The 15,105-nt window shown below is 37.0% G+C and overlaps 1 protein-coding gene across 1 annotated transcript in view; it reads left to right on the forward strand.

The window, feature by feature from the left end:
- NEB (nebulin) overlaps positions 1-15,105 on the forward strand; it is a 226,170-nt gene that overhangs the window by 94,538 nt on the left and 116,527 nt on the right. The window contains exons 63-68 of the mRNA XM_011943053.1: positions 4,529-4,633; positions 5,708-5,815; positions 7,817-8,128; positions 8,446-8,649; positions 9,775-9,879; positions 14,433-14,540. Of these exons, the coding sequence (XP_011798443.1) occupies positions 4,529-4,633; positions 5,708-5,815; positions 7,817-8,128; positions 8,446-8,649; positions 9,775-9,879; positions 14,433-14,540 (942 nt within the window). The remainder of the gene's footprint in view (positions 1-4,528; positions 4,634-5,707; positions 5,816-7,816; positions 8,129-8,445; positions 8,650-9,774; positions 9,880-14,432; positions 14,541-15,105) is intronic.

The following is a 15,105-nucleotide window of genomic DNA, read 5'->3' on the forward strand; positions in this document are numbered from 1 at the left end:
GCTCACTGGAACCTCCGCCTTCCCAGATTCAAGCGATTCTCCCATCTCAGCCTCCCAAGTAGCTGGGATTACAAGCCCTCACCACCATGCCCAGCTAATTTTTTGTATTTTTAGTAGAGATGGGGTTTCACCATATTGGCCAGGCTGGTCTCAAATTCCTGACCTCAGGTGATCCACTTGCCTCAGCCTCCCAAAGTGCTGGTTTTACAAGCGTGAGCCATCACACCCAGCCAAGGTCACACTCTTAACAATAGCTCCTAGCCACTGTCATCCTTTTCTGGTGCCTCAGGGATTCTTGAGGAACAAATGACTGCTCTAAAAATCAAGGCCCACTTGCTCTCCTTTATATTGGAATCTTATGTTAGTGACTCAACTTTATGTATGTTGGACCCTCCTAGCAAATGGACTTATGCTAACAATAATAAATAATGAGATAATAATAACCAAGAAGTATTGAGAATTCTTTGCTAAGAGCTTTACATGCATTGTCTCACTTACTCTTCATAATTGCCCTAGGATGTAGATATCATCATTATCCCCATTTTGTGGATTGTTTAAGCAACTTGCCTAAAATCAAACTCCTAGTGAGTGGGGGAGTTGAGACTCTGAACAATCTCATTCCTTTCCACTGTACCATATACCATATTGCCTTTTGCTGACTCACCTACACTTTCTCAGTCAGCTGTCTTTGAGACTAGAAGCATGTATGTTGGATAACTGGCTTAGATTCCAGAATGAAGTCACTGGACATGTATAATAAAAACATTGTTGGCACATGTGAGGCTAGAACCCATGACCTTACTAAGAGCATGATCTAACCAGTTGGGTTGCTGTGTCAGTTTTACAAGTACAATCAGTTTTCAAAATGATGCCAAAAGCTTGCCATTGCCATTGAATGCATGAATCCAGTAAAAAAATAATAATAATAAAACATTCTCCTCTGTTGCTACTACAGATAGTCCTTGCAGGAATCAGTCCCTCATTTTACTGTTTATTAAAGACACTATTCCACCAAGTGCACCCTCTTCCTGACATGCTGTTAGTGCATAGAATCCAATTCTACAGGTTCCCTGCTTCAAATCTTCTCTCCCTGACTTCCACAGGTGACCTTTTCCCCACATATTCACTTCCTGTTTTCAGAGGTATCCCTTCGTACCAGGCTGTAGGTGACTACTTGGGGTATACACTACAATTACGTGAATTCCATCTATTTTTCTACCTCCATAAAGGCTTCCAGAATGAAGACCAGGATACTGGCTTGAGTTAGTGCTTATTAATGAAACTCAGTTGAACTATGATGTAAGCAAGCTGATTTTGCATAGACTTGTAGCCTCTAAAGGGTTACCAAAAAAACCTGATTTGTGCATTTTCATTTTAGTACAAATATAAAGATGGTTACCGGAAGCAACTTGGCCACCACATTGGAGCCCGGAACATTGAAGATGACCCCAAGATGATGTGGTCCATGCATGTGGCCAAGATCCAGAGTGACAGGGAATATAAAAAGGACTTTGAGAAGTGGAAGACGAAGTTCAGCAGCCCAGTGGACATGCTGGGGGTGGTGTTGGCCAAGAAGTGCCAGACCTTAGTCAGCGACGTGGACTACAAGAACTACCTGCACCAGTGGACTTGCCTGCCCGACCAGAGCGATGTCATCCATGCTCGGCAGGCCTATGACCTCCAGAGTGACGTGAGTACAGCATCTATAAATGGAGCTCTGTATAGAAATAATTTAAACAATGTGAAAATTATCCTTTATGTATAATCCATTGACTTACTCAAGTTAAGATTGATTGGTCCATGAATAAGATTTAAATCAGAATACAATTTTATTGCTTTAATATGAATACATTAATAGACTTCATAAGAAAGTAAAATTTACAAAGTAGACTTGGTCTTATGAAAACAAAATGGAAATTAAGTAACATTAGAATTCAGGGTCCACTAGAGGGAGACATTTTATTCTTTTAAGGAAGGAAGAAACATTTTTACTTTAAAAAGAAATTACTGGGGAATTTGTTTTTGGCTTCTTTGCAAAACAAAGAATTATTGAATTCTAATGCCTACTGCAACACTAAATATTATGCTTATGAAATAACAGAAGTCTCTGTGTCTGTACACGACCGGACTGCTTCACAGACACTTCCTCTTAGCCTGGCTCTCTATAGAGGAGCCACGTGGTAATGACAGAACCTACTACCTATTGGAAGCAGATGCACTGTCTCAAATCTGGATATGAGAGGCACATTTCCTGCACTATGTATTTTATAAACTTTGAAGGAATTGAAGCACTAGCAAGTTTTGGAGACTAAAACTAATTCGTAATAATTATACATTAATTGGTTGTTCCTAAAAACTTACAGCCTACCTGAGAAAACTCCCACGTCTGTTCTGTAGCTTTTGCAATTCTTTCCAAAAAGAAAGGCTTTGCCTGCACAGAAAAGATAGTTTAAAAGGGTTGATGTCACCCATACAACGACAACATTGACAGATTGCTTACCATCTGTCTTATTTGTTGGGCACTTTCTCTGGATTGCCTTCCTCACCCTGTGATATGACCTTCATAATGTGGGAAGTATTTGAAAGTTAAAAAGCACTCCAGAGGTATAAACTGTTATTGTTTTCATTTTTTTTTTTTTTTCTTTTTTTGAGACAGAGTCTCCCTCAGTCGCCCAGGCTGGAATGCAGTGGCGCGATCTCGGATAATTGCAACCTCTGCCTCCTGGGTTTAAGTGATTCTCATACTTCAGCCTCCCTGTAGCTGGAATTACAGGCTGCCACTGCCATGCCCCACTAATTTTTTGTATTTTTAGTGGAGATGGGGTTTCGCCATGTTGGCCAGGCTGGTCTCGAACTCCTGACCTCAGGTGATCCACCCTGCTCAGCATTCCAGAGTGCTGGAATTACAGGCGTGGGCCACCACGCCCATCCTGTTTTCATTCTTGCTATTGTTATTTGTGGGGCAATAACTAGTTAGCACAGGCCAATTCTAATAGTTTTTTTGTCTAGACTACAAAATACGGGTTTTTTATTTTCTACTTAGTTGCTGTGACAGGTGGAATCTTTCTAATGAGCCAAGCAAAGATCCAATACTATGATTGTGAAGTAGTTGTGAATACTTAATAGATACATAAAAATCTTTAGCAAAAAAAGTTTTAAAATGAAGTGAGAAAAATATGGCAATATGATTTTATATAGGTGTCTGTGCTTCCATCCTGAGGACTTGGTGAGGAAGAGACTGGGGCCCTGCACAATGAAATTGTTCATTTAATAAATAAGCAATTAAATTTTATTGCCCTGAATCTTGGACAGAGTTACAGCTGTTGAAGATCTCAGGGCTTCAGGGGTTCTACATCACTATTATATTTTAACTGTGTTTTTAAAGGCATTACAGATATTTTGAAATATATGGAAGAATACATTGAAAGGAATAAGAATCCAACACAATCCAACCACTAGAAAAACCCACTCTTATTCATGTAATTTATCTACCCACATTGTTTTATGTGCTACTTTAAAATTTCATATTGTTTTAATGACATTTCTACATGTCATCAATATTCTTAAACAGTGAAGGTTTTAATGGCTTCAGAGTGTTCCATTTGCCTAGGCCTAAAATCAGTTCACTAAGGGCCTGTTGTGGGGCATGTGTGTGGTTTCTGTCACCCCGGGTTGGTATTCTTCCCTGCATAGGGATATTATAATTATGATAATGTTCACTGACCCAACTGACAGAAGATATTACTTGGGATCACTCCTCTCCTAATAAGCTGAAATATTTGATAACTTTTTATTAAATATTTATATAAATTAAATATATTTATATAAAATAGGAGAGATTTCTGGGTCATTTTTGAGCATAATTCCTTAGTTTGCCTTATACAATGAGCTTGGTTTCGATGAATAGAAAACAGAATTGCGCTTTATTACTGATTTTATTTGCATATTTACCCTAAATATTGTGGTCTTGATGAAGAGTTTTTGCCTTTTTTCTTCTTCTCAGAATATTTACAAGTCAGATCTCCAGTGGCTGAGAGGCATTGGCTGGGTCCCCATTGGGTCTGTGGATGTGGTCAAGTGCAAGAGAGCTGCCGAAATACTGAGTGATAACATCTACCGCCAGCCTCCGGACAAGCTGAAATTTACCAGTGTGACTGATTCTCTGGAGCAGGTGCTGGCCAAGAACAACGCCCTCAACATGAACAAGGTGAGCCCCGGTTGCCTCAAGCTTCCCCAAGATGCCAGAAGATGTCATTATATTTTAATGACCAATGGAGCCAAAATTATCTATGAAGGCGTGGGGTCACATTTACCTTCTAAATTACATGCTTGAAATCCTCTAAATAATTTTGATTATTCCCAGTTTCAATCTTGATAACTAGTAATAAGACTCACACTTCCAGTAGAATACTTCATATTCAAGTCTGGCTTATTTTTCCTAATTAGGTCAGTAATAATAGTTTTAAATGAACTTTTTGTCATTTCTATTTCAAATGATTTTTAATCAACATCTTATCTTCTTCGATAGCGTTTATACACAGAGGCCTGGGACAAAGACAAGACGCAGATCCACATAATGCCTGACACACCAGAGATTATGTTGGCAAGGCAGAACAAAATCAACTACAGTGAGGTAGGGGCAAGAATCTGTGGTGCTATATTGTGGTGGTGTTGTCTGTACTTAGTTTTGTGGAGATTCTTGAGCCTCAGCTGTCATGGTGCATGTGGCTCTTTGATTTCACACTCCGCCCATCCAACCTTTCATCTCTGTGTTAAATATTACATTTGATGGGATTCCACTGGCAAACTGAAGTCATATTGTCTTTTCTGTTCATGGCGATTTCCAAAGTGAGTCAGTGGGACTGAGTAGTATTTTAGACATTTCAGAGGATTGTCAGGTAAAATACTGGCCCATTATTTCTGCCCAAATATGCATGCCCACTAATTCCATCCCTACCAATTAGATACATCAGTAAATCACTGCACCTCTCCAGGGCAGAGAGAGTAAAGGGACAGAAAAGGCCGCAGTTAAAATAACTGAGCTTTGTCTATAGAAAGAAAACCTTAGGCATGAGGAAGAAGTGTTCTCCATTAACAACATTGATTACTGACTTTTTTAAAAGTAAAATGCAATTTTATAGACACATGGTTTACTAATATGATACAACCAAAATTTAGAAAGTTGTGATTATAGTTGTTAACTACAGTTTGTTATATTTTAATTTTTCTTATTTGTCTTTTAAACATTATAAAATATTACATGATTGTCATACAAATTGTAGGTAATAAAAATGAATAAAAATATATTTACATACATATAAATAGATATTAAACATTGTTCTGCCATTTTTTTTTCACTTAGTGGTATGTATGGATTGCTGCTTTGCTCATCAATCTGTATTACTAGATTGTATTAATCTATGCTGACATGTATAGCATGTTGATCTATGTATAGCATATTAATCTATAATGATATATAATAGGTTAATATATCAATATATACTAATGTTCATTGATATACCCCATTTATTTCTAATGCTATATAGTATTTTTGGTAGAGTATAATTTATTTGCTTTCCACTGTTGCCAGAAACTTGAATTGTCTCCAGTTCCTATCCTTTTTTAAATTTTAAGATATAACTCACTTAATAATCTCTGAATTGTTGATGTCAAACCTTTTGCTTTAACTCTGGCTTTCTTTGTATAGACTCTATACAAACTTGCCAATGAAGAAGCAAAAAAGAAAGGCTGCGACTTGCGAAGTGATGCCATCCCCATTGTGGCTGCCAAGGCCTCCAGGGACATTATCAGTGATGTGAGTAGCAACACCCTGGATATTTACATGGATGCATTAAGTGGGGAGGCAGGATTATTACTATTATAGCATTTGGCAGCCAGGTTAAGTACATTTATTGCCTTATTTTTCTAAATCAAATAAATGTTTTTCATTTGAAAAAACTCATATTTTAAGCTTCGGGAGACTTCAGTATCTACGTCCCAGGTAGGAAGGGGTAACCTAAACCAGTATACTTCAATCCAGTATAAAATTGGATGTGATTCTACAATTTTTCATATCTACAATTATGAGAAATTCATCTCCATATTTTGAGCAGGGAGCCTCACAGAAAATAGAAAATGGCAGAAGAGGTATTAAAAAATAACTTAGTTGGCCGGGCGCGGTAGCTCAATCCTGTAATCCCAGCACTTTGGGAGGCCAAGACGGGCAGATCACGAGGTCAGGAGATCGAGACCATCCTGGCTAACACGGTGAAACCCCATCTCTACTAAAAATACAAAAAACTAGCTGGGCGAGGTGGCGGGCGCCTGTAGTCCCAGCTACTCCAGAGGCTGAGGCAGGAGAATGGCGTAAACCCGGGAGGTGGAGCTTGCAGTGAGCTGAGATCCGGCCACTGCACTCCAGCCCGGGCGACAGAGCAAGACTCCGTCTCAAAAAAAATAAAAAAAAAAAAAATAACTTAGTTACATGTATTTGTTCAACATCAGAAAAAGAGCTGATAGAACCAAGTCTAGGAAAATCCACCTTTCCCCAAATCTGCTCTGTGTTTTTGCCAACTCATTTTTTTTTTTTTGGAAAATTATCTTAAATGCTTCCTTCTGAGTTCTTTTAAAATGAAAACAGAAAGACAAAGACGAGGAAAACAAGAAAATGGTGAACCTAATTTCCCCTCCCGCTATCTCTGAAAGAGGTGGGTTCTTTGGTGGAAAATTCAGACTACTACTTCTTCTTCTTCTTTTTTTGTTTTTTTGTTTGTTTTTTTTGTTTGTTTGAGACAGAGTCTCAGTCTCACTCTTGTTGCCCAGGCTGGAGTGCAATGGTGTGATCTTGGCTCACTGCAACCTCTACCTCCCGGGTTCAAGCGATTCTCCTGCCTCAGACTCCCGAGTAGCTGGGATTACAGGCACCTGCCACCACACTTGGCTAATTTTTTTTTTTAATATTTACTATTTTTTGTATTTTTAGTAGAGACAGGGTTTCACCATGTTGGCTTGGCTGGTCTCAAACTCCTGACCTCAGGTGATCCACCTGCCTCAGCCTCCCAAAGTGCTGGGGATTACAGGCATGAGCCACTGTACCCAGCTGAAAATTCAGACTTCTGTAAATACTTGTTAGGATTGGTGTGGTGCATTGTCTGAAATAGAGAGAAAATATCTAGTTAGCCCTTACCACCACCAATAACAAAATGCTTTTTTGTAGGTATATATTCCGTTTTCTCACTTGAGGAATCCCAAACAAACCTCAGTCAAATTTGATCTCCAACAGAGCAGGGCTTGTAGGATGGAAACATAATCCAGACTACTTCAGGGAGTCAAGTGCCCCAGCAGAGCGGGATTTGGAAAGGAGTGTGGATGTGTTGAATGGAGGGATAAAATGGTATCTGTGGACTCAGGAATAGCAGTCCCAAAATCATATGTAAAATTTCTCGGTTCGTGATTTCATGGGCCCAAGTGGAAACGGCAGTACACAGTACCGAATGATCTTCTGGAAGTGTTGCTTCCTTTATTTTCAGAAACTTAACATCTATAAGCCATAGGACCATGTAGTTTGGCCTGTCTTCCCACTGGACTATTCCCATTAGACTGTTAGATTATTTATGAGGCTTCCCATTAGACTACTGCCCATTAGATTAGTGCTGTAGAGTCTAATAAGAATTTAGGATGAGGAGATAAACTGATATTCAGATTCTTTCATTTCTCTGAAGGAATTAGCAATTTTAAAATAATAAAGTTTTAAATTAATGAGGCTTCTAAGCCTTTCTATTCATTTTTATTTTTGAAATGATCACCTTTATTTCAGTACAAATACAAAGATGGTTACCGCAAGCAGCTCGGCCACCACATTGGAGCCCGGAACATTGAAGATGACCCCAAGATGATGTGGTCCATGCACGTGGCCAAGATCCAGAGTGACAGGGAGTACAAGAAGGACTTTGAGAAGTGGAAGACCAAGTTCAGCAGCCCAGTGGACATGCTGGGGGTGGTGTTGGCCAAGAAGTGCCAGACCTTAGTCAGTGACGTGGACTACAAGAACTACCTGCACCAGTGGACGTGCCTGCCTGACCAGAATGATGTCATGCATGCTCGGCAGGCCTATGACCTCCAGAGCGATGTGAGTAATTAAGATCTATGGTAACTGTGCTCATAATAGTAATTCACAGAAATACTGAGACAGTGGTCTAGAATTAGGTAGAACCCTCAGAAGGGATGGCATCTCTTCTCTCTGCTCATTTTTTAGGCACCTCTTCTCCTTACTTTTTTTGGAGAGAAAGAAAGTAATACCTGAAACTATATTCAATTTGGCCTTCATATATTGAAGGACATATACATGAAGTTTGACTATCCAAGCTTTCTAGTGTTATTTTTTTATTTTTGAAATCATGTTAGAACAACTTCAATAATACTCGCTTTTGTGTTTAATCTCTCCAGAACATTTACAAATCTGATCTCCAGTGGCTGAGAGGCATTGGCTGGGTCCCCATTGGGTCTGTGGATGTGGTCAAGTGCAAGAGAGCTGCCGAAATACTGAGTGATAACATCTACCGCCAGCCTCCGGACAAGCTGAAATTTACCAGTGTGACTGATTCTCTGGAGCAGGTGCTGGCCAAGAACAACGCCCTCAACATGAACAAGGTGAGCCCCCAATTTGTAGGAAAATAAGACAGGGCTGTATGTCATTTAAGATACCTATTGTTAATTAAGTTAGTCTCTTTTTTTAGTCCAATTAAATTGCTCTCCAGTGTATAGTGATTCAGTTGAATTCTCTATTCTGTTAGGTAACAATATATGGGAGCATTTCTGCTTTGACATCTCTTGTGAAATAGCCAGCGTTAAGAATGGGATGGCTATTTTGGGTTCAAATGGTTTGAAGTCTATAAGAGTTAGTTATAAATGGTTTGGTATGAAGGTTTCTTTCTTGCTGAGTACATATTTAGGTAAGCGCAGAATAAACAAGAAAGATGCAAGCCGGGCATTGTGGCTCACACCTGTAATCTCAACACTTTTGGGAGGCTGAGGTGGGCAGATCACTTGAGCTCAGCAGTTTGAGATTAGCCTGGGCAGCATGTCGAAACCCTGTCTCTACAAAAAATACAAAAATTACCTAGGTGTGGTGATGCACACCTGTAGTCTTAGGTACTTGGGAGGCTGAGATGGGAGGATCACCTGAGCCTGGAGAGGATCACCTGAGCCTGGAGAGGTTGAGGCTGCAGTGAGCCGTGACTGTGCCACTGCCTTTCAGCCTGGGCAACAGAGTGAAACTCTATCTCATAAAAAAAAGAGAAAGATGCAAATCTTCTTAACATTTATCAAAAAGAAATCTAGAGCTAGCACATACAGGTACATTTGCAGCTAATAAACTAACAACAAACAGCATCAAATAAAATCATGGGAAAGATTTGTTAATATAACCATAGTACAGATATGGATGTGAATATATGCTTGGGAAATACTTGCTTTTTATTTAATTGGGGTGGCAGTGACCTGGTTACCAAACACACACACGCGGGTGTGTATATGTGTGTGTGTTTGATTATATATATATATATATTTTTTTTCCTTTCATATCTTAGTATACATTTACATTTTGTTACAATAAATATCTTGTAAAATCAAAGAGGTTGAAAGAATGTTAACATTACAGCATATGGAACAGAGAGCAAGAAAGCTGGCTCTCAACTTTGTCATAGTTTCTTCATTGAAAATTCCTGTCTACAGCAAACTGTTTTTCTAATTTCTTAATCTTTTTATCCTTCACAGCGCTTATACACAGAAGCCTGGGACAAAGACAAGACCCAAGTGCATATTATGCCTGATACACCTGAAATCATGTTGGCAAGACAAAATAAAATAAATTACAGTGAGGTAAGATCATTTGTTTTATTTCTTTGGTCTGGCCACATTGATTTTTGCTGATGTAGAAATTTCAGAATTATAAAATTAATCCTCACATAAGCCAGTTAGCTTAGTTGGCTTTTTATGCCATTTACCCTACCTTGAATATACATATCATTGTATTTAAGAATAGGTAGATAGAAAGGTAGGTAGATTAGACAGACAGACAGATAGACAGACACAAAAATATCTTCATTCCGGGAGGGAAAAAATATCTCAAGTCAGCTATTAATGACTAAACATAATTTTCATTAAAAATAATTGCTATTAATCAAATTAGCACTTGCTTCAAAATTTGTGCGGCAAGTTTCTTTTCTTCAATTACCTCATCTGTAAAATAGGATTAAAATGCTTATCTTAAAGAATATTTAAACAATGACTAAATGAGGTAAAATATTTAACATGCCCAGTGTGGAGCCTGGTGCAAAGTATTAGTTTAATAAACTTTAATGTCTCTCCTTTACACTCAAGTCACCATGAAAATTAGATGTATTTAATGTGCTCAAAATAACTTGAGCTTTATTTACAAGAACTGAAATGAGAATTCTTAAATTCACCCATTTCAAATTGCCTGAGAACAATAAAATACATTCTTTTATGAACTATCTTCAGCCTTGCTAAACTTCTCATTGCATATCTTTGCAGTCCAGAAATACTGCTGCATAAATAGCTTCTTGCTCAATTGTTCTTGCCAAAGTCAAAAATGTATATGGTTGATTCAAGAAGAATACTAATTTCTTAAACATGTTTATGTGTCTTTTTTTTTTTTTTAGAAAAAAGGAAGGCAGAGTTTTCTTCAGTTTGAGAGCACTGAAAAATTTAAGTACTAATTTAAATTAGTACTTAAATGATGACCAGATTTATTATTTTACCCATATTAATTACTTTTGCCTATAATAATGTAGCCTTAAAGAGGAGGCATGCTTATATCAAATAATCATGACCAGTAAAATGAAGAGGGCATGATTTCACTTTCTCTAGCATTATAAAACAGACCAAAGGACAAGCCTGATTATAAATATTTGATTGGCCTTGGCTTCAGTCACTTTTGAATGGGACATTTTCTCTTGACCACAGAGCTTCTCAGTTGGATTATCTTCCCCTGGGAGGTTTATTTTATCCAAGGCAGATGAAGTTAGTTTCTATTCCAGATTATAATGAAGCTCTTAAGCATCTCTCATTTGTTTACATTAGCGGAATTGAGGTAGATTTTTTTTTTCAGACTGCTGCAAAGATATTGGACTATTTTTTAATTCTAAAATTTTCAGCTGGATTTACTTTCCTTAAAATTGCATGATCATGCATTGAAGGCTCTGACTTCACCACAGTGCAATATATTAATGTAGCAAAATTGCACTCATTCCCCATGAATACATACAAATAAATAAAAATAAAATTGCATGATCATGTTGATTCCCTGAGGGATCTAAGATCACATTTCAGAGTGACCCACTAGAATTTCTTCTCAACCCATTGCCCATGATACCTTCATTCCATAAATGTAAAACAAAACAAACGCATGTATTTTTTCCTCTTAAATTCTCATTTACCTAGTCTAGTTTTCTTAAGTAACAAGCTTTAAAATACATCCTTGATGATAGATAAAAGTGTTCTCTCCTTTGAAGCACTGCATCTTTTTTAAATGTTGAAAGAATTAAAGAACTCTATTTTTTTGGCCTGAAGCCATGAGATGATTGAAGCACATTTTTTTCCCACTTACACCATTTTTAAAACGTGAGCATTTATTCTTTAAAAACATAATAAATGAAGTATTTGACCTTCCAGTTTCAAAAGAACCATTCCTAGAAATTTTGAAGAAAAACGAATTCCCTCTGGAATTTATCTCAAAGATATTAAATTGATTCTTTACTTTAGCTTTTTCTTATAAAAATCTCATCTTGAAAAGGCTGTAAACTGACACATCTTAATAATCCACTTTATAAACACAATAGTGACCCTCTAAGAGTCTTAAGTCATTAAAAATATTAAGAAATATTAAGTGCCTCTGTGACATACTTAAACTCTAGATTCTAGTCCAGTATCCTTAATTCAATCTAATTTGAGAATGAGGCATACAAATGAAGTTTCATTATTTGTATCACACTTTTTTGGGATTTTCCTTACATTTAAGATTTTGTCTTTACACAGCGTCAACAATGAAAAGTACACTGAACAGCATAAAGTAGAGGGATGATAAAGCCTTATAGAACTGTAAATCATTGTAGTTTTTCCCTTAAAGCCACATATTATTTCTAAATTATTTTCCAGAACTATCTACTGGTACAATGTCTGCTTTGTCTAACTCAGTAAACCTCTTAAAAGAGGAAAGGGGGAAAGTGAAATTAAAGATTAAATTATTCAATCGTAGACTGATCTAAAGACTGTATTTGGATATAGATGAGCTGCTTTCAAGCCTCAGCAACCATTCTTGAGGTTACTCAAAGGCTTTCCAAGGGGTAAAGTGGTATAGATCGTTTTAAGTAAATCAGTTAACATAGCTTCAACTTCCATACATACGCTCTTCTAAATTATCTGCCCAAGAATGCCCCTATAGTTTGAGTGGTGTCCCACTTCTTTCATAGTCACTCTTCTCTCACATTAAAACAAAAAAGGCATGGTTTAAAGGTGAAGAAAGAAACCAGAGAACTAAATACTACTCATTCTTTTGTACTGAATTCTGGATAGAAAAGCAACATTGCTATAAAGGAAGTTATTGGGACATTTGATGAAATTGGAATATTCATTGTATATTTGATAAAAAAGAGAATAGTACTAGACAGTAATACTGTATCAATATTAAATTTCCTGAGTCTGATACATATACTGTGGTTAATTAAAAATATCTTTATTCTTAGGAGATACATGGTAAAGTATTCAAGGATGAAGGCCATGATGTGTACAGTTTTAATCAGTTCAACAATTGAAAATAATAATAAGTAAAATGAAGAAATACATAAACACATAAAGAGAAAGAGATACAGAAAGCAAATATGGCAAAAATGTTAATAAATTGGGTAGTTGGTATTCATCGTAGCATTCTTGCAACTTTTCTGTAGGTTTGAAGTTTTGCAAAAGGTAGAAAGTATACATTTTAAAATATTAAAACATACACTAAAATATTTGACTAAGTATGATAATATAAGGATTTCATTTTTTAAATAAAGAAAAAGAAATAGTAATACTCATCCTAGTAGTTACTATGGTGCATGTCTGAAAGTATTAAAATGAAACTTTACCAAACATGGCTGGGTGCAGTGGCTCATGCCTGATATCCCAGCAATTTGGGAGGCTGAGGCAGGAGAGATCACTTGAGTTCAAGAGTTTGAGATTAGCAACACCCATCTCTATTAAAAAATATAAAACTTAGCTGGGCATGGTGGCACACACCTGTAATCCCAGCTACTCTGGTGGCTGATGCACGAGAATCGTTTGAACCTGGGAGACAGTGAGCTGAGATTGTGCCACTGCACTCCAGTCTGGGCGACAGAGTGAGACTGTCTCAAAAAACAAAAAACAACAACAACAATTAAAAACACACACACACACACACAAAACTCTACCAGACAACTTAATTCATTATTGCCCATCAAAACTTTGTAATCAAACCACCATGAGCTCCTACAAGTCTCATTAAGAGATCCAATAAATTTTTATTTTTTAGGTTTAAAAATTGTTATCAAACTGTATATTTATCTTGTTTTGATTTATTGAATACCGATGTTGGCAATTATTTAAAATTTTTTGTTAAGAGGATACAGAATCAGTCAAAATTTTTATCACTGGTTCACTAAAAGGGCTAAAAGTCATTGGTATAGATGATTTGTTCAACGTGTGGTTCTCAAATGACACTTCCATGGAACATTTGTGTTTTGTCTTCTGTACACATCTGTCCCGCCAGAGAAATTGAACAGTGGTGGTGCTTTCTCAATTCACAGAAGAAGTTAATAAATAAAATTTTATCAGTTTTGCAGTTTTGACTCCTAAATCTTTGGTACCTGCCACCCTCATGTCTGCTAACAACTTCCAGCAGTTGATGAAATAATAGGGAGCAAATCAACATTAACAGAGAGATTCAGAAAGAGTGATACATCCTTAGTTCGGTGCTAAATTTGATTATGGACACATCCTCCTAGTGGTAGTATTATTATATGTTATGATATGATACTATTCTCTGCTAGTAAAAATGTTCCCAATTCAAATTTGGAATTAAATAAATCAACATTTCTTGGTTGTTTCATGAAAAGGGCAAATGGTGAACAATCTAAGCACAAGAGCTGTTCATTTAATGTATAACATTTATAAGATTTGTGCAAAGAGAGGTTGTGATGTTAAAACTTGCTGAATGTGAAACTTTCATTTAAATAAATATCCAAGGATAAACAGAAAGTAAGAGTTCTTTTTCTGATTTAAGACTGAACATACTCGTGTAGTTATGAATCCAAAAGTGGTCTTCCTTTGACAAAAAGTATATTTTTCGAGTGAATGTGAATTCTGTATTTAAAAGCTACTCCTTCTTTCTTCAGAGCCTCTATCGTCAGGCCATGGAAGAAGCCAAGAAAGAAGGCTATGACTTGAGAAGTGATGCCATTCCCATCGTGGCTGCCAAGGCCTCTCGAGATATTGCCAGTGATGTAAGAGCTGATCAAGTCCTAACATTTCTTACCATCACGTCAGCCACACAGGGAATACAGCTGGACGTCTCTTTGGTCATCGTCCACCTTAACTCCCTTCAGTGCATAGGCAAATATATTGAGGCTTGAGATACAGATAACTTGCCCAAGATCACAAGCATCACAGAGGCATAGCCTAGACTGGAATGTGGCTCATTTGACTCCTTATTTTTAGTCTTTGCTCAATAGGAGTGAGTGCCTCGATTAAAGTTAGACGTATGTAAGCTGAGCTACTCACAAAACCTCAGGAGCTTCCTTGGAACACACTCAAGGCAAAGATGCCAGAAAAGAGGCAGGCTTAACTGAGTTTGCCCCATCATTTGAAAAAGAACATAGAAGGACAAAGTCCTTCTTTGGTGCACAGAACCAATATTTCTTTACCCTAAAAATGAAAACATCAGATCCCTGGACATTTTAAAAATCAATCCAAGAGTAGTAAAATTGTTCATTTTTATAGGTTTTAAATTTTTTTAATTCTGGTTAAATATATGTATTTATATATGTATATATTTGTATATATTTTATA

Source organism: Colobus angolensis, unplaced genomic scaffold (genome assembly GCF_000951035.1).
Source record: "Colobus angolensis palliatus isolate OR3802 unplaced genomic scaffold, Cang.pa_1.0 Scaffold215, whole genome shotgun sequence".
Classification (NCBI taxonomy): domain Eukaryota; kingdom Metazoa; phylum Chordata; class Mammalia; order Primates; family Cercopithecidae; genus Colobus; species Colobus angolensis.